The 26,616-nt window shown below is 36.4% G+C and overlaps 1 protein-coding gene across 1 annotated transcript; it reads left to right on the forward strand.

Moving 5' to 3' along the window:
• The first annotated feature begins 6,335 nt into the window (after positions 1-6,335).
• On the forward strand, positions 6,336-17,967 carry LOC134848599 (uncharacterized). The gene is made up of 11 exons (XM_063866116.1): positions 6,336-6,592; positions 8,739-9,039; positions 9,305-9,697; positions 9,936-10,306; positions 13,102-13,278; positions 13,965-14,064; positions 14,441-14,664; positions 15,131-16,040; positions 16,400-16,557; positions 16,962-17,135; positions 17,780-17,967. Exons 1-11 carry the CDS (start codon positions 6,518-6,520, stop codon positions 17,906-17,908), a joined length of 3,012 nt encoding a protein of 1,003 aa, XP_063722186.1. The 5' UTR covers positions 6,336-6,517; the 3' UTR covers positions 17,909-17,967.
• The last annotated feature ends 8,649 nt before the right edge of the window (positions 17,968-26,616 follow it).

Consider the following 26,616-nt stretch of genomic DNA (forward strand, 5'->3'; position numbering starts at 1 on the left):
ATTGATTGTTTTTCTAACTTGGTCAGCTTTATGGAATAAATTACAATCAAAAAAATACTCGAAAAAGATTTAACGTGGTGTAATTAAGAGTAATGCACGTAGTGAAGACATTTATATAAGTCTTCCTGATTTTTTTTGAGGAAAAGTCTCTAATAACTACATGTGCATTCATACATATTGTTGCAGTCATGAATGCACTTAAATATATATGCACTTTTTGAGTTCAATTGAAATTCTTCTGCTGAAAGTGACGTAAAAAGCCTTCTCCAAATACATACGTAGAAATGGCGTGCAAAAACGTGAAAGATTTCCAATTTCGAAAGTAGAATTTATTTGTAAGATTTCCCAGCGGAATAAAACTTTACCTATTGGTCCAGTTTTCTCAAGTTTTTTCTTTGAAGTTCGAAACTCGAGATTTGATCAAGAAAGGCATTTTTTTTATTTCATTACTCTTTTCCAATCTTCGATTGGCTATGTTTTTTTTGAAAATGTTTCAAAAGTAATCAGTCACTTTTCGGTTTCTTTGAATTTATTGATTTACCTCAATTGTTACAAAGTTTTCACTTCTATTATTATCGGTTTTTGCCGTCAGTTTCATCTTTAAAAGCTACTTATGAGTTTTTTTGATTTGTTGACCTATTGTAATTTTTGGTGGTTCGAATTTTTTTTCAGTTGGAACGCAATTAAAGCGCGCAAAACGATTTGTGATCAAAGTTTGTCGAATCTTAAGGCAGGTGCAAAATTTTATAAATGTTGGAAAACTGATGGGACTGATAAATAGAAAAATCAAATTGATGAAATTTTATGAAGAAAAATCTCTTCAGCAAAAACATTGTGCATTGTGTTTATGAAAACTGTCGTTATAACTGAAAACAACTTTTAATGATTACCCACTTGGAATAAACAGTTTAATTTTTCTAAAAGTCGACAACAGCAATTACTATCATAAATAACAAAAAAGACAGTAAAATGAAGCTTTATTTATTGTTTTAAAGTTTTATTTTGGTGAAATGATTTCTTGTGTCATTGCATAAATTACGCTGGGCTTGCCTTTTTAAATAAATTTAATTGTAATGAAACTTTTCAATCATAGAAAAATCTTAGCATTTCAAGAGATCTGATTCGATGGAAGCTCAAACATCAGTTTTTCCGTTTCTTTGAGTTTATTAATTTGTCTTTAAAGTGTCGCTAGGCCATAAGTATATTTCTGGGACAAGCTTGATTGCTTTTTTGTGGCTTTCTAATTAATTTTAACTGAATCGCTGTTGGCTCGTTTTCTGATCAACAGCTTGTCTTGAGTTGTTTTATCAGATCTAAAACGTGGCAAAGTGCATCATGTATAATTTTTTCAAGCTGTAAAAAGCAAAGATTGTTCACATTGTGTTTTTTTTTGCGGATAAAAAAAAGCGCTTGGTTTTTACTACTTGTTTTGCAATGATTTATTTGTTGATTTACAAATCAAAACATAAAAAGTCATCTGACAAAATCATTGATTTTTTTTGCTCCCCGAGTTTTTTAGTTATTCTTAATCTCTGTTTGGTTTTTGTCGTTCTCTCTTATGGCAATAGTCACGGGCAGTAATTCAAACGTAGTAGAAGGTTATCTGTTTGAGACGATAGTTCGTAAATTTTTTTTCTTAATTTGATGACTCCAACTTTGAGGCCGGTTTTCCAATTTTGGTCTTCAGCTAAGCTCATTTATTCAATGTATTAAATTAACGTTACTCTCCAATAGCTAACTGCAGGTAGTATCTACAGGCAACTTGTTTTACGAAAAAAAAAAACAATGTCCAAAAGTTTTTGCTCGATATGGTTTCAAAAGTTAACAAAAACTGTTAAAAAATTGATGTTGCACTGAATACTAAATGTTTCCTCTGGACTGATATCACCTTTGACCACCCTGCGAGAGTTTTCTGGAGCACCTGAAATTGCGCGGAAAAACACTCTACGCCGTAGTGTTTGCTTATCGCGTTTGTTGTGCTTTCTGGCTTGTGTTTGCTTGTGCGTGTGTTGAAATTTTCGGAAAGATTCAAGCTTTGTATCATACTAAAGACCTTTTGATTGTAGCTTTTTTTACTCCCAAAAATAGTTTAAAATTTTAGTGTCGCAAAAAATTGCTCTGATTTTCCGGTTTTATTGAATAAATGACACAGGTTGTTTTTTCTCTGCACAATTTTTTTTGCCAGGAAATCTTGTTATGGGTCAAGTCGGGTATCAGATGAAAACCCTGATGGGCGTCATTTGGATTTTTAAAAAAAAAGAATTTTTTTTTCAATAGGTCGAAAAAAGTTGGCCGTTTTTGTGACTAAATCTTACCACAAAATGCCCAAATGACAGACAAGATAAAAAACTGAGATCTCAGTGTAAGTGTTCCTTCATTTCTACATTATCTTAGCTATTATGACATCAATATTTTTCATTTTTCGAAACTAATGCAATATCGCTTTTCTTGAACAAAGAACAACAAGAAATTTTGTTTTTAAGAGAAAAATGTTCGCTAATTTACTCTATTTGTTCTGATTTCGATTTCAATACTTCTGGTAGGAACAATTTGAAACAGTATGTTTCGTTTTATCTCAGTTTTTTTTCTGTTTTCTCGCGGTTTTTAGATTCTTGTTGCACAGGAAGCCTTAGCAAGACCGAAAAATTATTGGTGATAAAAAAAATTCGATGAGCAGTTTACCTGATTTTGAGTTCCTGAAATTGAGTTCCATTAAGTTCCATTGTTACGGAAGGGTATTGCAACCAGGTACTTGACTTTATTTTGTTAGAAACTTTCTTCACAGATAGTTATGTTAACTGTTCTATGTTACTACAGAACTTTTGCAGTTTTTTCCAAGTTACTCAGCATCAATTTATTGTCAAGAAACCCCCAACCCTGGGAGAAATGCGGGGGATAATTTTGATCCCCGCAATGAAAAGAGCATATTTTTTTGATCCCCGCAATTTGTTCAAAAAATGTCCGATTCCTGGTATTTTTTGACCCCGCGAGTAACGTACTGCAGAGTATCTGAATCTGCACTACGTCTACATTCAAACTTTTCTGCTAAGCTTTTTAACGGAAGACTACCTTTTCAAAGGTTTTCTTGCACCTTCTGTTTGAGAACTTGAACCTAAAGTTTCGATTTGAGTTTCTGTTTGAAATGAGTTAAAACGCTCGTTCCATGCTTTTTTTTTTCAAAAAAAGTAGTCAATGCAAAACCTATTGTATCCAATACTTTTCGAAGATATTTGATTTGAATATATCTATGACAACAAGAAGTACTGACAAGATTATAATGACAAGATTATAATTACATTTGAAAACCCGTCATTTGTGAGTGGCGAGGTTGTTTTGTTCAGACTTTGAATAATGTGAAGAAATTCTGCTTTGTATCAAAGTACGCTTTGTGCTTTACGGTATCCAAGTACCGCAACTTGTTGTCTCCGGCAAAAAATTAATCTACAACTATTTCCGATTTTCCTTGATACGGTTAAGTCCCGTTTCGTCACATAACTTTAATGAATTATTTTAGTTCTGCTGATTTCAAGTGATATACAAATGTATTTACATTAGCAATCAGCTTAGTGTATTATTACGAACCTTTTTTTTCTAACCTATTTCGCAAATAAAGTTTTTCATCAAAAAGGTTCACTTTTTTGAAATTTCACTGTAGCATAGGGATATTGCATAGCATCTGTTCTCTGCTTTTTTTGGCTAGTGATTGAAAATATTAAGCTCCAGTGGCTTAGTGGTTAGTGTGTGAAACTTATAACCTCTAGGTTGCAGGCTCCAATCTCAGACGGGGCCGCGTTTTTTGCTTTTTTGAGTTTTATTTCTATTTTTTTTGTATTGCATTTATCGTTTTTGGAGCTGTTTGTTGTCGTGTTCTCGCTAGTGTTTGCGAAGTGAAGCTTCTCATCTGTATCTCAATTGTTGATCCGTTCAATTCATTTTTTGTTCAGAAAAACGATCGTATTCTAATTCATTTTGTCGTGGCGTGATTTTTGATTTCATTAGCTCACATTGTAAAATCATGGGTCGTTGAAGTTAGTACTTTTGACTTCAACGAGCAATTGAACAATTTTTGCTTCAGGTTTTTGTATTTTTTACTGCCTTTATTTGAGATATAGGGTTGAAACTGTGACAAATACTAGTTGAAACTATTTGAAAAGTTTTAGCCTCGTCAAAATTGGAGAAATATCAGAGCTGCTCTCGCTGTGGAACCATCCTCAAATTTTTTTAGGAAGCTGATAAGCTTGAGTGACTCAGTTTTTTTTGCCACGGAAAAACAATAGATAAAAAATGAAAGGGTTCTTTTGTCCGGCGTTAAAATTTGCTAATCATTTCGGAATAAATTTTTTGTTGGAATATTTTAATCATCAGCGTGAAATTGTTCATAATTTAACAGCCTTTTTTTTGACGTTGGACCAAGTAACTAATTGTCAAAACTAATTGTCAAAGTAAACTAATTCAGCGGCAAAAATTAAGTCAAGCCATCCGCTTCCTAAAGAACGAATTGCAGCACATAAGTTCAAAGTCTTGTATAAAATACCGTATGCGAGATTGGACACCGTATTGCGAGATTGTTTCCATAGCGGGATTGATTTTGATACTATTCATCGAAAAATACGCCATGAAAACAACATTTTTCAAGTTTTGATCCGGCTAGCTCTTTTCAAATAGGTTCTTCTAGCGTTCTTCTGTTAAATTTATAACCCCATATCCTATATAGTTGCAAAGAAAACGACAAACACGAAGAAAAAAAATTGCTCATTTGACATCAAAAAAATTTGCATGCAGTTTCTCGAATTGGATTGGTTTTATCAAAAAAACAGACTGTCGTAGCCTTTTTTGAAATTGAAAGATCTTTGAGGACATATATTTTTTTATTTGAATTCCAAAAGTGTTTTTTCCCCGAAGAAGTCAGTATTTTTTCTGCTTTCTTGCGTTCATGACTCTTTTTCAGCTGTCTGCTGGCTATGAATGAAGTCAAGCTAATTGATTAAATTATTTCCCTACAGAGGATATTGGCAGTGCAATTTTAATATTTTATGTATTTATTTGCAACCGAAAAACAATTCAGGGTTTTGCCTTTGAACCAAATTTTGTCAAGACATTCAAGCTTTGGTTGTTTTTTGTTCTGATTTGTTTCAAATCGATTCTACACAAAAAAAAATTGCGCGGAAATTGATCCGGAAATTTTGCGACACAAAACAGGCATGCTAGCTCTGGGCAATCGTTGTTACTGATTTTTTGATTTTTCACAGTTTTTTCAAGTGAATTATGTATGCGTAGCGAATTATCACACACTCATATTCATTCCAAATAGAATTGAGGCCATACTAAAGTGTAATGATTCTGTAACTGACTCAAAGTTTTGCATTGATATTCGATTTACTGTTAGTCCAAAGCTTATAGTTTGTCTGAAAACCACTTATAGGGCAATCGGAAGATTCAGTGTTTTGCCTTGATGTAAGAGCAGTCTTGGCTTTTTATCTGACTTTTTTTGTTCTGCTTGCCAACACTATTGGTGACCAATCAAAAAATAATTGGAACATTCCTAGTGTTAAAGGAAATTTCTTTTATAATTATTAGTCGTAGCGTTAATTTTTATAACGAAATTATTTTGTAAAATTTTTTCGTTGTTTTTTAACGCCCTAATTCATTTTTTGTTGGAGATCTATATTGTGACGGAAAGTTTTCTAATCAGACAATTTGACTCAAAAGTTTCATTACAAGTCTGTGAGCGTAAAAAAGAAGATAAACTCAATTATCGAACAGCGAAAGTGTAAAAGTCACGAAAAAACGTGATCTATTCATAGTTTCGAAAGTGGAATTTAATTATCGAATTTCCCAGCGAAATAAAAACTCTAGCTAATAATCCATTTTTTTCAACTTGGGTGATTTTTTTGGCAAAAAAGCGGCAACCATAAGTTTTTCCAGAAATTCAGAGGTTTCTAAGTCCTTTCTATTTTGTTCGCAAGTTGAGTTTTTTTTTTCAAAAATAAATCCGATTTTTTTTTCTGTTTACTGTTAATTGACTCTTACTTTTTTTTACTTGTCTGTTGGCTATGTTTGCCTTTGGCCTGAAGTAAATTCTTGAAGCTAAAGGTTTGTCAGTTTTCTTTCTCATATTAAAGTTTGTGTTTTTTTAAATCAATTTATGATTAATAAATATTCTGGTAATTACTTCAACTCAACTTTGCAACTTTTGAAAATAAAACAAAAGTGATAAAAACATTGAAAATCTGTGAAACCTTTTTTCTCCGTAGATAAAATATTTTTAATGAGAGAAAAAAAGCGCAGCAATCAACTGTTCGTTTTATCATTTTGACAAAAACTTCATACGATGGAGGTGGAAATTTGTTTCATTTTAATCTCAATTTTTTTTGTCAATTGTTTTGCAGTTTTTGTGGCTACTCAATTGGATGAGCCGTTTTTGCTTCCGTTCGGCCCTTTACACAATGATCGATTTGTGGATAAAAGGATAGATCAGTGTTCGATTGGATACGAAGTGACTGATCAAAACCGATTCATGTTCGGACGGACTGAAGTACACACTTTATACACATGTAACAATGCATATATTTGTATAAACAAGGAGTATCAGGTAAGTCGTGACGACGAGGGAAATGCATATATTTGTATATAAACAAGGAGTAACAGGTAAGTCGTGACGACGAGGGAAACTAAACCTACATGTATTTAGGACGAAATTTGTTTTTGAACTTTTACAGAGTGCGGTCAAAAAGTAGACATCTTTATTTCATACTCATCAAAAAAAAATTTTTTTTAGAAATGAGTTAGATCCAATGTGGTTAACTCATAGAGTAATTTCGGATAGGGTACACCGTCTGCTCGTCACGCTATCTTATTTTCGGCCGGATAGATTCGTGCAACTTCTTAGTCTAATACCGATCCTAATCTTACTCTTATACTTTCTAGTCTCAGGGTGTTTAACTAGTCTCTGCTAGGCTCAATAGATCTAGGGTATACTGGTTTGTTGCGGCTGCTGAAGTTCTCTTGGAGAGGCAACTAATTTCTAAGTTAAATTCAAATCTCTCTGGTGCTGAAATTACAAGTAATTTCAGCACTTACAAATAAGTGGGTTGTTAGTTAGATGGATCATGATTGGTTAATATTAAATACTTTACAGTGGTAAAATATCTAATTTATCCAACCATAAAATATAGTTTAGATCAGGTTCCAGAAAGTCGAAATTAGCTTGAAGAAAAAAAACTGCCCGACGGATAAGTATTCCGTTTTCTTTGTAAGTCAGAACAACAAAAATTTTTTCGTTTTTTGTTTTCTCAACTCAATTTTGATTGGTTAATTAAGCATTTGTCTACGTTATGACATGTCTAGTTTTGGCTACGTCACCAATATTTACGTACATATTGGTGGTGAAACTTTGAATGTAACTAACGTTTAACACAACTGCTCCTGATACAAAAGTAGATATTTTAATAAATTTTAATAAAAATTTTCTTAACAAACTAACTAAGAACGAAATAATGCTTGAAGCAACTAAATTCAAAATTTCCGACCCGATAACATCGGATAATTTTGCCGAAATGTTTGAGAATGAACCAAAAAACCTTGACAACCCTAATTTCAAAGCACCAAATCTAGCTCAATTTTTAATGTCTAACGCTGTGCTCTCCTGGCCTGGGGCAAATTTCCGATATGTTAAACATCCGAATTTTTGACGCAAAATTTTTGAAACTCAAGACGTAGTTCAATTAGCCGATTCCAGTTTAGCATACTCTCGGTTTAAGCTTGCCTAATGCAGATATTAGCCCTAATAAAAGTGTTTTTTTTTTTAAATCATTTTTGGTTTTTCAAATGTTTGACATATTGGTTTTTCGCTAAACGAAAAAACGAAAAAATATTTTAAACCTAGCTGACAATATCATTAGTCGAACTTCTGATGAATATTCAATGCATAATACGACAACGACTAGAAGTGATGAATGCGTTTGTGTTCCAATGAGTTCTAGCGTTTCACTTATGTTCTGAGCACGACAAATAACACTTTTTTAGAGAGGATGTTTTGGAATATTTTAGCAGTTCTTTAAGGCCTTCCAAACTAATTTCTTTGAGCTCTAACAAAAAACCTAATGCTGACTGACCCTTGTATGCAAAAATTTCCCACGCCGCAGTAGATTTTTGTGAACACTCATATCGATCGTGATCAGGCGCGGATTTTTCGAGGGGGAAGGGGCGGATTTTCCCAAAAAATTTTTTTTAGGTCGACCAAGCTGATTTTCTGAGGTCTCTCAAATCACTATAAAGACCGTCATTTGACCAAATTTTGAGCGCCGCAGGCAATTTTTTGAAAAAAAGGCCAAAAGGCGTTTTTAGGCACTTTTTGGAAAATTGTGACCAAAAAATTGCGTTTTTTCGGCGCGCGCCTCCCCCTCAAAATTAGTATAGATTGGCTTTGAATGCGCCTTTAGAAAATAATTAAGGTCAGTCAGCCAAAATTGGTTATCTCAAAATAGTACAAAGGGGGAACCCTTTATGTTGGTAGGGGGTCGAATCCCTGAGGGGGGGGGGGGGGGAAGCTGTTCAAAATAGTGTAACTTGGCGCTCGAAGCGTATTAAGCAAAATTCTAATGTCGGCAGGCAGAATATAGATGTAGAAAGATTCAGACACCTCTAATCTCGAAATTTCAGCCCTCCCCTTGTAAACATGCTCCTAAACATGCGGTTGGGAGAAAAAACTTAATTTATTAATGACTCGTTCATGATAGCTCATGGACTTCCACGATCCAGATCTGCAGATAATCTATCCAGCGCTTGGCCAATACGAACTCAAGGACGAACTACTGGACGCCATGTGTCTGGACGCTGCAGACTTTTACTATCAAGATTTCTACGAGGCAGAACATATTTGCTCCTTCTACCTACAGTATGGACCGGTGGCGGCACAAGACCCTATCACAGCCCAATCCGTTATGAACCCAACAGTAGTAAACTCTATGTTCTATTCTTACTATGGCTATTCATACGAGGAAAAGGACTTGATTGTGGTTGAATGGAATTCACAAGATGGTGAGTTATAATTTTCGATTGCCAAGGAAAAATTTTCAGACTCTAATTGAAAATAATAGTTGTTTTTTTTTATCCTCCACAAGCTTTATAAAAAATTGGAGCTAAATATTTCATCAAATTCAGCAATAATCCAAACGCCAGATTGTTAAAAATGAAATGTGTGCGTATGTTTAAAAATAGTTAATATCACTGTTATAGTAGATATAAATGTAGATTAAACTAATCATTTTTATGACTCAAAAATTATGATCCTATTCGTTTTAAGTTCCCGTCGGCGAGGTGAACATTGAGTTTGATGACGTAGTTGCACGAAAACTAATGGGCGAAAACTCGACAAAATATGTCAACTTGGGGAACAACGTTTTCAGCAGGGAAAGTTCCCAGGGCTCTGATGATTTTCTCATTCTTGACACTTTCCTTCAAATGCGGCATGAAAACTTTCGGTCCACCTTCAGCTTCGTGGCAACTTGGTACAAGGTCACAAACCATCTGACAAAAATACTTCATTTCAACAGCTATCAAGCTATAGTTGTGTGTGGAACACAAGAAAATCGCGTTGAGAAAAGGTGTTTCATCATCTTCGACTTCTTCGAAATCAATTTCACCTCTGATTTAGCCAGTGCTGATTTTCAATCTGGAATTTACATGGGAACTTTAGGCAAGTCAAATATTTTAATCTGCATAAATTATGCCATTTTTTTTCATGCATAATTTTTTCTACAATCGAGAAAAAGAACTGTCTGTCTTAATTTGAGTAATTTCAACTGATGAAAAAGTAGTTATTGAAAGCTACTGCACTAGAAAACTTTCTGCACATTTCTCGAAAGAGTTTTTCGTACATTTTTGAGTAAAAAATTTCACCATAGTTATTGTTCTTGTAGTTTGAACCATTTCAGGGGGTTACACGTTACCTCGATCCGGACTAGACGTAAGACACTACCAAGACACTACCAACTTCGGAATTCCGGGAATTTGGGTGTTCGAATTGAGTCAAAATAATTCTGACCCCCTGGTTATTTCACCTTTTGACCTCAACATACGCTGCCCAGACGCCACTTTGAGCAAATCACATGCTTCTATGTTTTCAACTGGAGAGATCCTAACTTTCGGACCCTGTCCAGCAATTGGAGGTGCCGGAGGACTGGTCGAGTTTTCCTTCAACGGGCGACAGGCTTTCAGAAAAAGAGTGCAAGCTGAGGATTTTGACGGGATTAATTTTGACTACGCAGTTGTGAAAATTCCAGAGTTTTGGGGCATACAAGACCAGGTTCATTTTTATCATAACCAATTTTTCGCAAAGCTGTGGCAGCAGTTGTAGGATCGGTGATCCTAACACTTTTTCCCCAAACTCAGATTGTGATTGAGAGTTTTACCTTGACAACTGCATGCAGTACAATGGAAGTTATTGAGTACGTGGCTTTTTTTTTTCACTTAAAAAATAATAGAAAAGTACACAAACGGTCGAGTCCAAAATAAGTTTGAATCTTAAAAGAAGTAGTCCTTCAAGTAGCAGAAAACCCAAGTGAAGAGAGATCAGTCCTAACCCTAACCCCCCAAATGGAAACTAAGGAAGCTAACTTTATGAAACTTATACGACGGACATGCAAAAATCTATACCCCTCGAAGGTTCCCGGAAGTGCAAATCGCCCTATTAGAACTCGGTAACTAGTGGTTGGAATGGGACCAAAAACTAATATGTTATAAACCAAGTTGAGGGCAGCCTGGACATCTACTTTAGGTGTTATACCCCAAGCAAATAGTCCCCACCCTGACTCCCGGAAGACGTTTCTGGCGCCCCAGTGAACGCAGGTAGCCAAAATTTTTGGATATCATAGATACGGGCGAGATATTTCATGTGTTATCTTATGAGCCAAATCCGGCGGTTGGACCGGATGTAATTAGCACTTGTGAAAAACATCTCTTAACCCGGAAAAAGCCAATTTTTGCAAAATAGGCAGCGAGGGCACTTCGATTTTTTTGCAGCGATAGGCACTAGATGTAAGCTTCGAAAAAAGTCCCCTAGTGAGTAAAACCCCTCCGGCGATTCCTTCTGGTGTTACTAGCTTTTTCCTGGAAAAAAAGATGATGAACTTTAGAAATGGGATAACTTGGAAAGTTTTAACGGGCTCTGAATGGAACTTGATAGATAGGACTCCTTAAAATTTTTCAACCCGAATAGGGAAGGTTGACCCCTGGATGCCCTTTAAGTGACTTTTGGGCGTTTAGAAGCAAAACTGCGTAGGAAACCCCAAAATTAAACATGGAAGGTGGCGTATTCCTGAGCCACAACGTTTTGGAAAAGAGAAGCGGTCACCTTACTTATAATTGGGAGGGCACTTAACTACTGGGAACTAAAACGGAAGCTGAAAAAGATCTTACTTTTCTTTTGTAAAACAGAAGTAATGGAACTAATTAAAGTGGACTTGGAAAATATGGGGACTTGGTTCAGCTTAGCTTGGCGAATGCTCTATTGAAAGAAGGTCAATCAGACAAAAGAAAGATAGTCCCAGAAGAAAAAACGCAGCAATAGGAGCATGCCATGGGAGACGGAAAACAGAAATTTGGACGTAGAAAACTTGACTGTCTTCCTTTTCTTTTTTTGGTTTATTTTCATCCAGTCGTGCGGGTTTTTGACTGTGCTTCAGTCTCTGTTGAACAGTTTTTACTTGACTCGTGTATGTTGCTTGGCAGAGGCGGATTTAGGGGAGGGCAGGGGGAAAACTCTTCTCAGGGATTTCCCTTTTGTACTATTTTGAGATATCCATTTTGGTGACGGAACCTGAAAATTTTGGTGACGGAACACACTAGCAAATGGTGACTAATTATGATGGGGTGATAATATCATCTCTGAAATCAAGTTTCGCTGAAACCCGGCATCTTGGATGTTATTTCCATTTAACTCAATCATTATTTAGGCTTTCGAGTGCACTTGGTTTTAAAAGCTCTTTTTCCAACAATCCTGTGCAGAAAAAAATATCAGAAAGCTTATGGTATTAGAAAATTTGCCCGAAGAGCAGTCTTTGCCTTTAATTATCCAGCTGTTTAAGGAACCTGAAGTTAAACAAAAAACTTCGCAGTACCCAGAAATGACTAAATTATTACGATATTTTCACAAAACCTGGATATTGACTTTTGCCCGAAAAATGTGGAATGTTTTGAATAATCCAGCAGGACTGAGGACTACAAAATTTTGCGAAGGCTGGAACAGCGTATCAAATTGAAAAATTCAATGAAACAAGTTTGTGGTTGGCAACCCGATTTTTGAAACAACAAGAAAAAATTGTCGACAATCAGCTAAGCGTATTCGTATCGGACAACCTTCGCCTTACCAAAACCGAAAATGGGCGATTTTTGAGGTGAAGCGCGCGACAAAAAAAACGCAATTATTCCGGAAATGGCTTTTTTGACCGGTTTTTTTTTCAAAAATTTGCCTGTGGCGCAGAAAATTTGGCCAGACAGTGTCTTTTTAGTGCTTTCGGAGAGCTCGGAAAATCAATTTTGTCGACCTAAACTTTTAAAAAACCGCCCTCTCTCGAGATATCCTAGATCTACCCCTTTATACATATATACTTCTTTTAACATCGACAACCGGTTACTGCGCAAGTAGCACAGAATGTTCCGTCTATAGTATTAAAAAATACAACTAGGTCGTTTTTTTTGCTGCGTGGTTTGATAAAAAGATCTGAACGAAAAACTAGCGCTAAGCATTTTCGACAGTCTTAGTAAAATAAACCAATTGGACAACAATGTTTGTTGAAAAATGACAAGAAAAACAAAAAAATAGTATAGATAGTTCCTCGATATTGAAACAATTTTTTGAAAAATCATATTGTCGTTCTAATCACTACTGAAAACGTTTCATTAAAATATACCACTCGACCCATTCCGATGATTAATTGTGGTAACTGATTTTGCGTGGAAAACAAACAAATTTAAAAAAAATGAAAACACTCCCGAATACGAAGTTTCTCCTCATTTTTGAAATGATAGGAAAAATAAGTATGTTGTTCATATGAGAAAGTATGGCAAGATGATTGAATTTTGTTTTGCTTTCTTGATTAGGTGGAATTAGAAGTCCAACTGTTTTCTCCAGCTGAAGTGTCTGATCCAAATCTGGCCACTTTTGACTTTTTCTTCACGGCCCCTGGACAATTGCGTGGAAATTTGCTGACTAGTTTAGATATCAAAAAACTGAACGAATCAACGGTCTCTCTGAAACTACAAGGCAATGGAGAGACGGTTCAAGTTCAAGTTTATGTGGCGGAATTGTCAAGTGAGCGCTCATCTTTTCATAATTCACGAATGATAAAAGACAAGACAATGCGGCCTGATTTCTATGAAGTACACCCAAGTTTTAATAAAAAAAAACTACAAGATGTTCGTTACATGAAGTTTTACGTTTTTATTTACACTTTTTAAAAAAAATCTATGCGTATGCGATCAAAAACTGCAATTTGATATGCAAGTGATCTTTTTTTTCAAATTTTTTAACCGATTGATGACAACGGAACAAATATTAGAAAATAAGCAAAAATTCTGAAAAAAGATCTACTTAGTGTACCAAAAAAAAGTTTTGAACAAATTGTATAGTTTTAAATACTTAATTATAAATTGCTTTTTCAAAACAAAATTAGGCTTTCTATTGTACCAGAAAATGAAAAGGTTAAATTTAACAGTTACTAAAAGTAACAAAAAACGAGAGCTAACAAAAATGAATGCTCTCTCAGCTGGTCCTGGTTTTGACATGCGACAACTACAGACTTTCGATTTGGTGGACAACAATACCGATGAGTTTATTTATCAAGGGGACCTCGGCTTGTTCACGGTCTTCAAAATCAAATCACATATCGATGGACAAGGTATGCATATTTACAGCCCGCCCTTTTTCGGTTTAAAACTTCATCGGTTTAAAGTGCTGGCTACAGACTTTCGATTTGGTGGACAACAATACCGATGAGTTTATTTATCAAGGGGACCTCGGCTTGTTCACGGTCTTCAAAATCAAATCACATATCGATGGACAAGGTATGCATATTTACAGCCCGCCCTTTTTCGGTTTAAAACTTCATCGGTTTACTGGCCTATCACCGTCTCTTTCTATCTCTTTCTAAACAAAAAATAAAAAATAGTTCTCAAAACAGTTTGTTATAATGATTATGAGTATAGTTTATCAATCACCAATCAACCAACTTGAAAAAACGCTGATGACCTTGAGGTCGCCATTTGATACACGCATATCTTTGTCTAGATCCTACTGGGCGACGGTTTTTTGTACTATTTTAATTAAACTTTCACTTTCAGATTTTTTAAGCAAAAAAATTGGCATAAACAAAGCTTTTTAGTTCCTTTTATCGATTCCCTGCTGTATGAAGTATAAACTATTTTTTGGCTCTATTTTCAGAACTCTCTTCTGGTTTTGTTGCCGGCTCTTCCGAGGGAAAAACCTGCGCTGAATGGCGAACCGATGACATGGATGCTTTTTACAAGGGTAATAAAGGCAATCACAACTGCGAAGAAAAGATACAGACCGTTTTCCCCTGTCCAAGAAACCCAGTAATGCCTGAAGAGTTTTTGAACAATAGTTCCTTGGTTGCCGAAAGTGACGCGTGGTGGGCAAGAGAAGAGGTCACACAAAATAATTCAAGCAGAATATCTCCTGACCTCAAAAAATAAATTGCAGACTTTGGCGGGGTACCGTCTGAAGTTATTATTTTTTTTAAAAAATTAAAGCACATTTTGATATCAGTTGTTTGATTTATAGATCTTTTTAACAGATCATTTCTATGGTTCTTTTGAAACAACTCCATGCAATTTTTACTGACTCTTTTAACAAATTTGAATATTCATGAATTTTATTCTAATTTTTCTAACAATTCTTCCTAAATTAACTTGAGTATAAACTGGTGAAAAGATATCAATAAAAAATCATGGCTTTTTTTTTAACTTTATGAAACCAAAGAGTTATCCTAATAATAAACAATTGCTTATTAGGGTTAAGTACTTGGTTTAGTGTTTAAAATGTTAACATGATGACTAACTCATGATCAGAATGAGGACCGGGGAGTTCCTTCTGCTTGAATTGTGCTCAAAGGTCACAAGAGGTCTCACTGGATGGCAGTATGACTTATGCTGTAACGACGTCGATCCAGGCACCATGTCAACCTTGAACGACCTTGGAATCTGTTCAGACTCTGAATGCGAATTCAATCCAGGGGCTCAGTTTTGCATTCGATCGCCTTTAATGGACTGCGATTTTCTTGACTCTGATACGAACCGAAAGATTTCGACCCAGTGCTGCTATAAAAACGATGGAAGTCTTATTGATGATCCTAGTTTGCCAGAGGCTGGAGGCATGCAAATGGGCTTTAACTCAAAAGAGACAATTTTGGAACATTTTTACCAAGATTTGATGCCCAAAAGAACATGCTGCTTCGATGAAGACCTTTGTACCTTGTTCCGTGGAAGACGAAGAACAATTGTCGGCGACTACAAGGGTTCAATCATGGTCTCGGCTGAATTCGGCGGGCATTTTATGTCCGAAAACGGCTTCGAGTTTCACTATCTGGGTGTCGGAGTTTTCGATCTTCTGAAAAACGTTCCGGATGACAATGAAAATGACGTTAGGGTTCAAATTACGACCAGTGCTTTTGAAAACAGTGTCGTCATTCGGGGCGTGGCCTTTTCAGCTGCGGGTCGCAAGATTGAAATTATTCGGCCAGATTATCATTTGGGACAGTCATTGTTACTAATCGACGGTTTCCAAAGCACACCAGAGCTTTTTAACTTCAGAGTCGGTCATTTTATTGAAATTGACCTAAGCGAACCATCTGAAGTCTCGGTTCGAGATTTGAGATCTGGCTTCGTGATGAAAGTTTTGCAGCTGCCTTTGTATATCATTGTTTATATTCGGATGCCGCTGACCGGAAATCAGAACACTGAGCTTTCCGGAGGTGTTCTTGGATATCTCGACACGAACATCTTTTACGGCGATAGCTCTCTGGGCTAGTAGAATAATATAATTAATTCTAGTGTTTTTGGCTGGTATAAATGAAGTCCAGGGGAAAAGCGATAAGCTTGACTCATCAATAAAAAACTTTATAGATTTTTTTATTTTCCAACTCGCTGTTATCGCTGCCATAAGATGGATTATTCGCAACATCGCATACTGGAAAAAATGTTTTTTTTTATTTTTGCAGAAAGTTAACCTAAGTAATGATGATGCCAAATAATTGTTTTATGATTTATTTTGAGTCCAATTCTTGATGAGCCGATTTAGTTACTTGCATATAAAAATGTGTTTTATGATATCATTTTGAACACAAACATTGTAATAAAACGGTGTATTCAAAGCTTTTTTTAGCTCTGCACGCTCAACTAACCGATTGGTTCAAAGTGACGAACGAGACTGATTGGTTGTTCAGTTCGCAGTTCGCAGATGTGATCAAATCTGAAATGGCGGCTGCTGAAACAAATCTGAGCTATTTCGTACCAGATACAGCATATGAAACATACGGACAGGTCATTTTGTTTTCACTTCTTTTTTTTAAATTCAAATCTCAGTTTGCATTTTGTCTAAACTCACTTTTTTGTTAGAATAAAATATCAGTTATCAGTTGGTAACAGACAGCAAGTGAAAAGGTTATAAAACATATATGGTAATAACTGATTTCATCTATGTAAACTATCGGTAAAATTATTTGACGAAAGTCAAAGAGAAATTGTCGACGACATGAACTTATAAATTTCTTACGCTTTATGAACAATATAATATTGTTGCTTTTTCAAGTTCAGGCAGCAAAGATGGAGTAGTTGTTAAGTAATTGTTAATTGTTAAGCGAAAGAGTAAGAGTAATTGTTCAGTTCTGTCTCCTGTTTTTGAATGTTGAAAACGATTTTTTTTTTAAAAAAATGGTTGTTTTCAGGATTGCGGTATGGTTGACAAATGTGTGATTGACGCTTTTCTCGCCGGCGGAGAAGGAGTGCTGGTGCCTCAGAGCTACGATCTGGCGCGAAGTCTCGACACGCGGGGATCCAACTCTCAAATATTTTCAGATCTGTTCCGAAGTGTCCTTGCTTTCGTGGAAACTACTGATGCAGTATGATATTAGAATTAAAGTTGACTCGTTTTAAGTTCAAATAAAATTTCGGTCAAACTAATTGGGATTATGTGAGAGGTTTCTAATCCAGTACTTTTTCTTAGTTCAATCATGTTGCATTATCAGGAATGGCATTCAATATTGGATTAAAGCCCTGTTCGGGGTTTCAGACTAAATTTATTATAATTTTCAGGGCTTATAGAACTTTAGCTTTGAGCTAGTTTTTTGGCGTTGCTCCTCCAACTGTACAATTTTAAAAGTGGCATAGAAGGTACTTTTTATAATACCCCCTTTATATCCATCCGGGTATGGATATGCAGGGGGTATAAAAAAGTACATTCTATGCTAATTTTAATATTTTGCTGTTGGAGAGGCAACACCATAACAGTTGCTCAAAGCTAATATTCTGTATCCCTCGAAAATTGCATTCAAAACAGTTCACTTGTCCCTTTTGAAAGCAATTTTCAAGTGTGATATAAATTCCCTGGACAATAATACAATTTTTGTTGTGTCCATCGAAAAAAGGGCTTAAAAATTTTCTACCCAGGTCTTTTGAGGAAAAATGAACTCATGTTGTATTCACTAAATTACATTTAAAAAAGTTAATTTGCTGTTTGTTCTGAACTTTTTTGTTTTTATTCTAGATCACTACAGAAATAGAAGTGACTATAACAACGACAACAGCAAACAGTTCACGAGTCATGATCATTTTTCACCAACTGTTGGCTCTAGTCATGACCTTCGTTTTTCATTCGGATCTTCAGCTTCAATGAAAAACAATCAACCATGTCTTAACATCAATTCTTTTCCAAATTCCTAAATAATTATATCATCTCCCGTCCTCTGAAACAATTTAGTTATGAAGTCTACAGTAACATTCGTAATTTTCCTTGTGTCTTTTAAAAAGATTAGAATAAGCAAAATGTTGTGAAAATAGGGTAAAAGAAGTAAATTAAATTCTATCAGAGCCAATAACTTTAAAAGCTATCTTTACTTTCGCGTATATGTATTTGCAGGGGCTGATCTAGGATTTTCTCGAGGGGCGGGCGGCTTTTCAAAAAATTTTGAAGATTTTGCCGACCTTTTTTTAGGTCGACCTAATTGATTTTCCCAGCTCGCCCAGAACACTAAAAATGACAGCGTCTCTGGCAAAATTTGAAAAAACAGGCCAAAATGGCCGTTTTAAAACACTTTCTGGAAAATTTTGACCAAAAATTTGCGTTTTTCGGCGCTTGCTCCGCCCTCAAAAATGGCATATATTAAGAACGGAAAATCATAGCCCTAGTTATTTTCTATGATGAGCGCAATGCATAGAGAAATCTCTCAATTATTTGCATCATTTGGCCAAAGAAAATTTTGATCAAAGCGACGATTTCTTGTTTACGATATTAAGAGTTTTAAAAACGACGATGTTGAGAACAAAAATTCATAGCCCTAGTTCTTTGAATATGCTGAGAGCAATGCATAAAAAAAATCAATTATTTACGTTAATTGGCGAGCAAAAACTATAATCAAAGCGACGATTTCCTTTTTTTTTTCGCAGAACAGAAGCGTTGAACATAGAAAACACATCAACATGTTGGAGTTCCTGTGTAATTGTTACCAATGAGACGAAAAGTGTCTTGACCAAAGTCATTTATCAGGGTAATTTGTGGAAAGGGCACCTGAAAAAAGCAATCTTATGAGAAAACTGTGAATTTTACGCCTTTCATTGGACATAGCATGCAGATTAAAGAACTCCATCCTTTTTTCTCGCACTGTCTAAATGCCAGACAACAAATATAATAATTGTTATACCCAGCACCGACAAAAAAACGTTTCGTTAAATATTGGGCTTTTAAACAAAACTGCCTAACAGTTTTACTTGAACTGCCAATACTTGAGTAATAAAAAAAGAACGGAATTGACAAAAAAACTATTGAGACAAAAAAACTAATGAGTTTTTTTGACTCGTGCAAGCTTTGAATAAGTCCTTGCGAAAATTGGTTGATAAAAATTACCAGTGGAGAAAAAGTCTAGTTTCAAAGTGTAATTTGCAAAAAAAAAAAACAAAAAAGAACAACGAGGCGTGATACGGCAAAACAGTTTCCAGACAAGATTAATTGAAAAAGTTTTCCATGAAAAAAAGCTAAACCTCTTGGAACATTGGTCCACAAAAGTTGCATAATCAGAAATGGATCAGAACTTGCTAACAGAGTATCTGGCGAATTCAATTGTCAGAACCTCGAGGACTTCTCCAACTTGTATCTCGAAATCGATAATTACCTCCTTGCTTACGTCATTGAAAAACATTTCAATGACTACGCCTTTCATTGGACATAACATGCAGATTAAAGAACTCCATCCTTTTTTCTCGCACTGTCTAAATGCGAGACAACAAATATAATAATTGTTATACCCAGCACCGACAAAAAAACTTTTCGTTAAATATTGGACTTTTAAACAAAACTGCCTAACAGTTTTACTGCCAATACTTGAGTAATAAAAAAATAACGGAATTGACAAAAAAACTATTGAGACAAAAAAACTATTGAATTTTTTTGACTCGTGCAAGCTTTGAATAAGTCCTTGCGAAAATTGGTTGATAAAAATTACCAGTGGAGAAAAAGTCTAGTTTCAAAGTGTAATTTGCAAAAAAAAAAAGAACAACGAGGCGTGATACGACAAAACAGTTTCCAGACAAGATTAATTGAAAAAGTTTTCCATGAAAAAAAACTAAACCTCTTGGAACATTGGTCCACAAAAGTTGCATAATCAGAAATAGATCAGAACTTGCTAACAGAGTATCTGGCGAATTCAATTGTCAGAACCTCGAGGACTTCTCCAACTTGTTTCTCGAAATCGATAATTACCTCCTTGCTTACGTCATTGAAAAACATTTCCAATTTAGCACCAAATTTTTGGTTTGGGATGTGCGCACGTTTCCAGTGCTTCGAAGCTGGCTACGCCTTCAAACGTATCTGAAAAGACTCAAATGTTCAGCTTATATCGGACTGTAGAAAAAATTGAATTGGTCAATATTATGATGCGGGTTGGTGTCGTATCTGTTTCACAGAAACGCAAAAAATGACCCGAACTCAACACGGATTAACCTAGCAGCTGTGGATTCAAGTTTTAATAAAGTTTTTAGTTCACATCTGGTCTTCAGGTAATGTCTGATCTCACCTGGACCTCAGATTAGCTTGATTTATTAACCGCAAAAAAATTATAAGAAATCGGATCCCACAAAAATTTTTTCCACCTCACTTTAGTAATCATCCTTAATTGGAAAAAAAACCTATAATTATATATTAAGCAGCCGACATTAAAAAAATCAGCCAAAGTTGTATCGAAAGCTGGACAGAAGATGCGATCTCATCAGCAATTTCGAGAAACATTGACCTCTGGCTCGATGTTAAGTACTACAATCCGTCGCATCGCATCCAAGTCCAACAATCTGCAAACTGTGACTTCAACAAAAATTTCGTTAAATAGTTCTTGTTTTCAAGTGGCACTTCCTCAATTGTGGCCCGACATTTATCACGTGCGGCCACAAAATATCGTGAGTCAAATTGCGAACAACAAACATTATAATGATGACATTGCTGCCGCTTTAAATTTGGACCCAACTGATGAGGTCATTTTGGAAAAATGGATGCTTTTTTCGAACATTGTTAACATCCAGCAACATGGTTGTTACAATTTTTGTATGGGGCATCAAAATTTTTCGCCAATACCCATAACGTTGATTGGAAGCAACCAAAAAATGATGATGAACACTCTGAGGATAGTTTTGCCATTGAGAACACGAGTTAAAGTTCTTCACTTACACAGTTGATGGACTAAGCCGATAGCAGCTGGCAAACTCTAGACGCCATAACAATTCGTGTAGCAGAATCAACAGAAAAAAAATCAGATAGCAAAGATTTTTCCGATAAAATCTTTTTCAATTAAGCGAAAGATTTTTTAGCATACTTTTCAAGTATTTGTACGTAAATTAAGAATGAATCAAAGTTTTGAAAGGCATTGAGCAAACGGAAATTGTCGCAGTGAAATTCACTAGTTATTAGAGCAAATTCTTTGTAAATTAAGTATGAATCAAAGTTTTGAAAGGCCTTGAGCAATTGGAAATTATCGCAGTGAAATTCAACATTTATTAGGACAAATTCTTTGTAAATCCCCTCGCGCAGCGAATATGTAATCACAACGATCAGTCGAAAACTCAATAACACGCGGACTTTACTTGAGGGTTTTACTTGAGGACTTTTATTGATAAACTAGTACATGGCGATTTCTAGGATTTCCACATGGTGACTCTTGCTGATCAGTTAACACCTGTTGAACATTTTGATTTTAAACGCAATGGTCCTCCATAGATGACGCCCTCATCATTTAGTATTGTGTGCTTAGAAATCATATCTGGTAGTAAAAAAAGTGACGCTGATTAGAAACTGGACCATCAATGGCAGGCACTGGTTTTGCACTGAAACATCGATGTTTATCACTGAGAGCTCAAGTGCTTTCCTGAAAAAAACGTTGATTTTGAAGATTGTCTGAAAAGTATCAAGCTATTCATCATATTTCTTTTCTTTCCGAAGATATGAGCCAGAAAGATTGAGTCCTCAACCGGAAAGACTGAGTCGATTGAGTGTTTTTCAATTGTATTTTTGAGTTTGAGAAAAAAAAACCTTTCTTTTCAAGTCTAATTACAGTTTTCGGCTGAACCATTTTTTTAAATCACAAACCAAGCAGCGAATATGTATTCATATCAAAATTTGATCGAAACTCCGCCTGACCTCTGTGTGCTACTTGACATAATGTGCCGAGATGAAAAAAAAGTTTAGTAGGATTGTTGAACTGCTCGACGAAAGGCGTGGAGTTTCGAGAAAGTTTTTGGAGACCTTTTTAGGCTTATCGTTTTTCAAAGCTCTCCAAAATCATTATAAACAATTTCTCACGTCAAATTTTCTAGCTCTACAATTTCATTTCAAAAAGCTAATTAAGCCAGTCTTCAGAAAAAACTGAGGCTGGTCAACGAAAGTTAGTCTGGTGGTTGAATCTCTGAGAGAGGATGAAGGATGAAGCGTCCGCCATCCCTCGCCTTCTTCCGTTATAGCTATTCGTTCAAGACCTGATTGCAGGCTATTTTGCGTTCCACTCGATTACAATACAATCCACAATTAGAAAAAGTTTGATCACATGCAAAGTATGAAATAAAATATATCATATTTCAAACAAGGATAGCCAGTTGCCGTGCAAGTAGCACATAATGTTTTGACCATAGTTGTTAAAAAACTACGATTTCGAAAGTTTTTTTTTCAAATGAGTGTAGATTTTTCTGCTTGGTGGGACAAAAAGACAATTTTCCTGGATTCCAGAGACAAGTCTTAAAACTTGGTAAAGTTTTGTCGGAACGATCAAAGAGAATGAAAGAACAAAAGAAGAACAAATGGAGCGTCCTTGTCGCGGAATCCAATTTTGTATGTTTCAAGAATACAATTTTTGCATGCAAGCACCATAAAAATTATGCTACTCATATCTTTTTATACAAATTTAAAAGGTATAGAATTTATGAGATAATGAATTGAAAATTTTTGACCATATACGCCTTAAAGATAAAAAAAACAACATATTTTAGGCTGACTTACCTGCACGTCATCTGAATTTGAGAGACAATTTGGTGCAATTTTCATGCTATTCATTCAATGTTAAATAGTTAAAATAGTTTGACTCATAAACACTTTCCCTGGTTATATTGAAAGAATAACAAAACATAATCAATTGCATCATGTTGCAGCGCAAATATAAAACAATAGTACAAATTCATATAAACGTAAATGTGCGAGAGTATAAATGCATATAAAAGTAAATGCATACAGGGACAGTAGCCAAGCGTATACATGGTGCGTCCCGGCGGGTTCGGCGCCGGTTCGAATCCCGACTAGGTCATTTCCTTTCTAGAACTCGAATATGCACCGAACTTGATGGGATGCTCCGTAACCAGGTTCGATCCCCCCAAAACCGATTTTAACCGTCTTTTCGCTCTAATTTGGTTCAGCCTTGATTAAGGCTGACCTTTAAAAAGAGCAATTTGTCTTAAGGACAAATACTGGCCATTTTTTGCAGCTTGCTTTGAGTTATGCAGTTTTTTGTGGCCGATGTTACCGATAACAATAAAAAAGTTTTGTTATGAAATCTCATTGTTACCGAGTTATTTTGCCGATAAAATGCTCGAATTAAATTGTTTGAAATTCGATATTTTTACAATCCGTGGAGATTGAGCGCACATTTTGGCGCCCCACAAGGGACACGAGCTGTGCCCATACGGAGGAGCTGTGCCAATCTGGATTAAGCTGTCCACTTCCATCACGAATCTGCCTATGTTGAGAAACATTACTTGAACCATTTCTAACTTGTGTCGAAACAAGAATCCGCAGCCTAAAATTGAGGTTATTCAAGAGCTGTTGCCTACGTTGAAATTGTTGCTCGCCAATGATGACCGCGATATTATGACTGATGCTTGCTGGGCACTTTCTTATGTCACCGATTCAACCGATGAACGAGTTCAGCTTCCTCTTGATATCCCAATTTTGCCACGATTGATTCATTCGGAAATATAGTTGGAAATATCGGAATTTTGCCACGATTGATTCATTTGGAAATATAGTTGGAAATATCGGAATTTTGCCACGATTGATTCATTTGGAAATATCGTTGGAAATATAGTTGGAACAGTTGGAAATATAGCTACAGAAAATTACTACACCAAACCAACTTACGATATCCTGACTGTCAACAACAGACGTATTGTGTGAGGACAAGTCAACTGCAGACGTTTTGTGTAAGTTAGAGAAGTGATTGCCGAACAATTTCTCTGCGACTGACCGAAGGTCTGACAACCCGAAACCGGTGACCGCCCAATCTCCAAAACTGTAAGACTATTCTAATTTTTACAAACTTGCAATAAAATTGTGTACGATGTGTTAATGTCTTATTGTATCCCAACTCAAAGCAAGCTACAAGTGGTAACTTTTTCTCGATACCAAAAATTTTTGGATATTTGTGAACAGAATTTTATTCCGTGAAATCGGATCATAGACAAAGGGTACTAGACTAGTTTTTGGGTTGGTTTACGACTCGAACCTGCTGACCAAAATTTTCCAAAAAATTTGGGGAAAGAAGTAAAAATTTCCAAAAAATCGTCAAAACGTCCCCATAATTCTGCGAAACTGTGCTGTAACATGACACCAACCTTATGGTAAGTGGTCTGGTAGCGAAATATCAGGCAAATTAAGTTGAGTTTTTTCATCCTCAGGTTTTTTCCGCGTGTGTTGTTGGAACTTAACCGATTTGCCTCATTCTCCAACCCCATTGGTAAACTTAAGGTTTACAACGACTTGATACCTGTTTGCATCCGTTCGCTTTTCAAAACATTCGTTTCGCAACGACTGACTAAGTGGTCCGGGACGGTAAAATTAAGCAAGTTAAGTTGTTGTCTTTCATCCTCAGGTTTGCTCCGCGTGTGTTGTTGGTTTTCAACCGACTTGCTTAATTCCCAAACCTCTTGGTAATTCGTCGAGCTACTAGCCGATTAGTAGTGACGCACCGTCGTACGACCGTTCAACAAATTTCGTACGCCGTAACATCATCCTAAGTGGTCAGGGAGGTGATATTAAGTAAGTTAAGTTGGTTTTATTCATCCTCAGGTTTACTCCGTGTGTGTTGTTTGATATCAACCGACTTACTTAATCCCCAGCCCCATTGGTAACTTTACTCACCGAAAACCGTTCCGAATCGCCCCGCAAACGCCCGATAACCGTTAAGTATAGTTTGAGTTAAGTATAGACCCTAGAGCCATGGATGAGAACTTTCAGAAGAGGGTTCAAAGGTTATTTGCGAAGCGAACCAAACTTGAAAATGAACTGTACAAGTGCCATGAAATTATAATTGAGAACATTGAAAGTCAGAGTCGCTCATCAAAGATTGACACTCAGATTCAGAATTGCAAGAGCCTGATAGAGACTGCAGTTGAAATAAATGAGGAATTGATTAAGTTAGCTTCTAAAAGTGTTGATCCTGATAAATTGATACCAGCGCAGGATATGTGGCTTCATACGGTTACATCAAGAAACGATACAGTTTTACAGAAGGCTGCATCATATAAAGCTGGCTTAAACGTTGAACCTGAGGAAACAGAGCTTGAAAATGTTGCAGAATCGTTAAGTACGATCGTAACAACACAACCACAAGATTCACATGAAGCAGATGCGCGCTCTAAGGTGTCGCGGTACAGTAGTCGACATCATAAATCAGGTTCGCATAAATCCAGTCGCTATACCGTGGCGCAGTCAAAAACATCAACTGAGAAGAGGCGAGATTTGTTGGTTTTGAAGAAGCAGCAGGAGGAACTTGAGAGACAAGCAAAGGTGTCATTGAAGTTGAAAGCGCAGCAAAATAAAATAAAAGAACAGCAAGGTAATTTAGAGTTGGAAGAACTAGCTGAGGTACACCGCAAGAAACTGGCTGAAATTGAGTTAAAGGAATTCGAGTTGGAAGAAGAGCTTTCTGCAGCAAGTGAGAAGATAGGAAATGCTAGCGTAACACATGTTGACCCACAACGTACTGAACAATGGGTAGAAAACGTTGTCACTGAGCAAGAGCAGGCCGAAGTTGTTGCAAGCTCAGAGCAAAGTCATCCAGTAGTCGAGAGATCCACTTTGATTGCTACTGATGTTTTGCAAGGGGTTGGTGCCGTCGTCAGCGGGGGTGCCGTCGTCAACGCTGGTCAAACCACATACAGTGAACCGGGAGGCCACAATAGGAATCGAATTCAGGCTCAGAGATCAAGTTTGGTCCAATCGCGTCTGTCATTGCACTCAATCGAGAACCCATCTAGTTTACCACAGTTCGTTGCCTCCAGCTCAAACTTTGTTACTCCACACTTAGCTTCAACACCTCATGCTGAAGTTTCGCAAAATCACAATCTGGTACCACAAGCAAGTGGTAGCATTCCCGCTTCAATGCCCTTTGGTAATCCCACCATTAATGTGGCACCGCCTTCTGTGTCGACCGTTACTAATCCAGTTTCGCTTCCGGCGAGTCAACCTTTTGTTCCTCCACTAACCGTTCCGATTCCCATTTCGCTTCCGATTATTCAACCATTTGTCCCGTCAACCGTTCCTATTCCCTCTTTGCTTCCGGTCAGTCAGCCACATTCCGGCCCCGTTTCAACTGGGTATCAGGCGCCTGCAGCGCCATCCCATCAACCTATAAATGTTCCAAACAACCCAACAAGTTTCTCAAGTGAACACTATAACCCGTATAGCAGTTTGTGGAGACCTGCCGCGACTGCGCAAACGATGCCAGTTCCTCAATACTGCGCACCGCCCTCAAACGTTTTCTCAGTGACAACTCCTGTTGTTCCACCAAACACCGTAGTTCCTTATACAAGTTTTGGGACTGTGTTTTACACCCAGCCGCAAACTCATCCAGTTGTTGAAAC

The sequence above is a fragment of the Symsagittifera roscoffensis genome, chromosome 6, assembly GCF_963678635.1.
Source record: "Symsagittifera roscoffensis chromosome 6, txSymRosc1.1, whole genome shotgun sequence".
Classification (NCBI taxonomy): Eukaryota; Metazoa; Xenacoelomorpha; order Acoela; family Convolutidae; genus Symsagittifera; species Symsagittifera roscoffensis.

Coding starts and splice junctions, on each gene's coding strand:
- LOC134848599 (XM_063866116.1), top strand. CDS start 6,518: ATGTTCGGACGGACTGAAGTACACACTTTATACACATGTAACAATGCA. Junction 9,040..9,304: donor TGAATGGAATTCACAAGATG/GTGAGTTATAAT, acceptor ATTCGTTTTAAG/TTCCCGTCGGCGAGGTGAAC. Junction 16,558..16,961: donor CATATGAAACATACGGACAG/GTCATTTTGTTT, acceptor GGTTGTTTTCAG/GATTGCGGTATGGTTGACAA.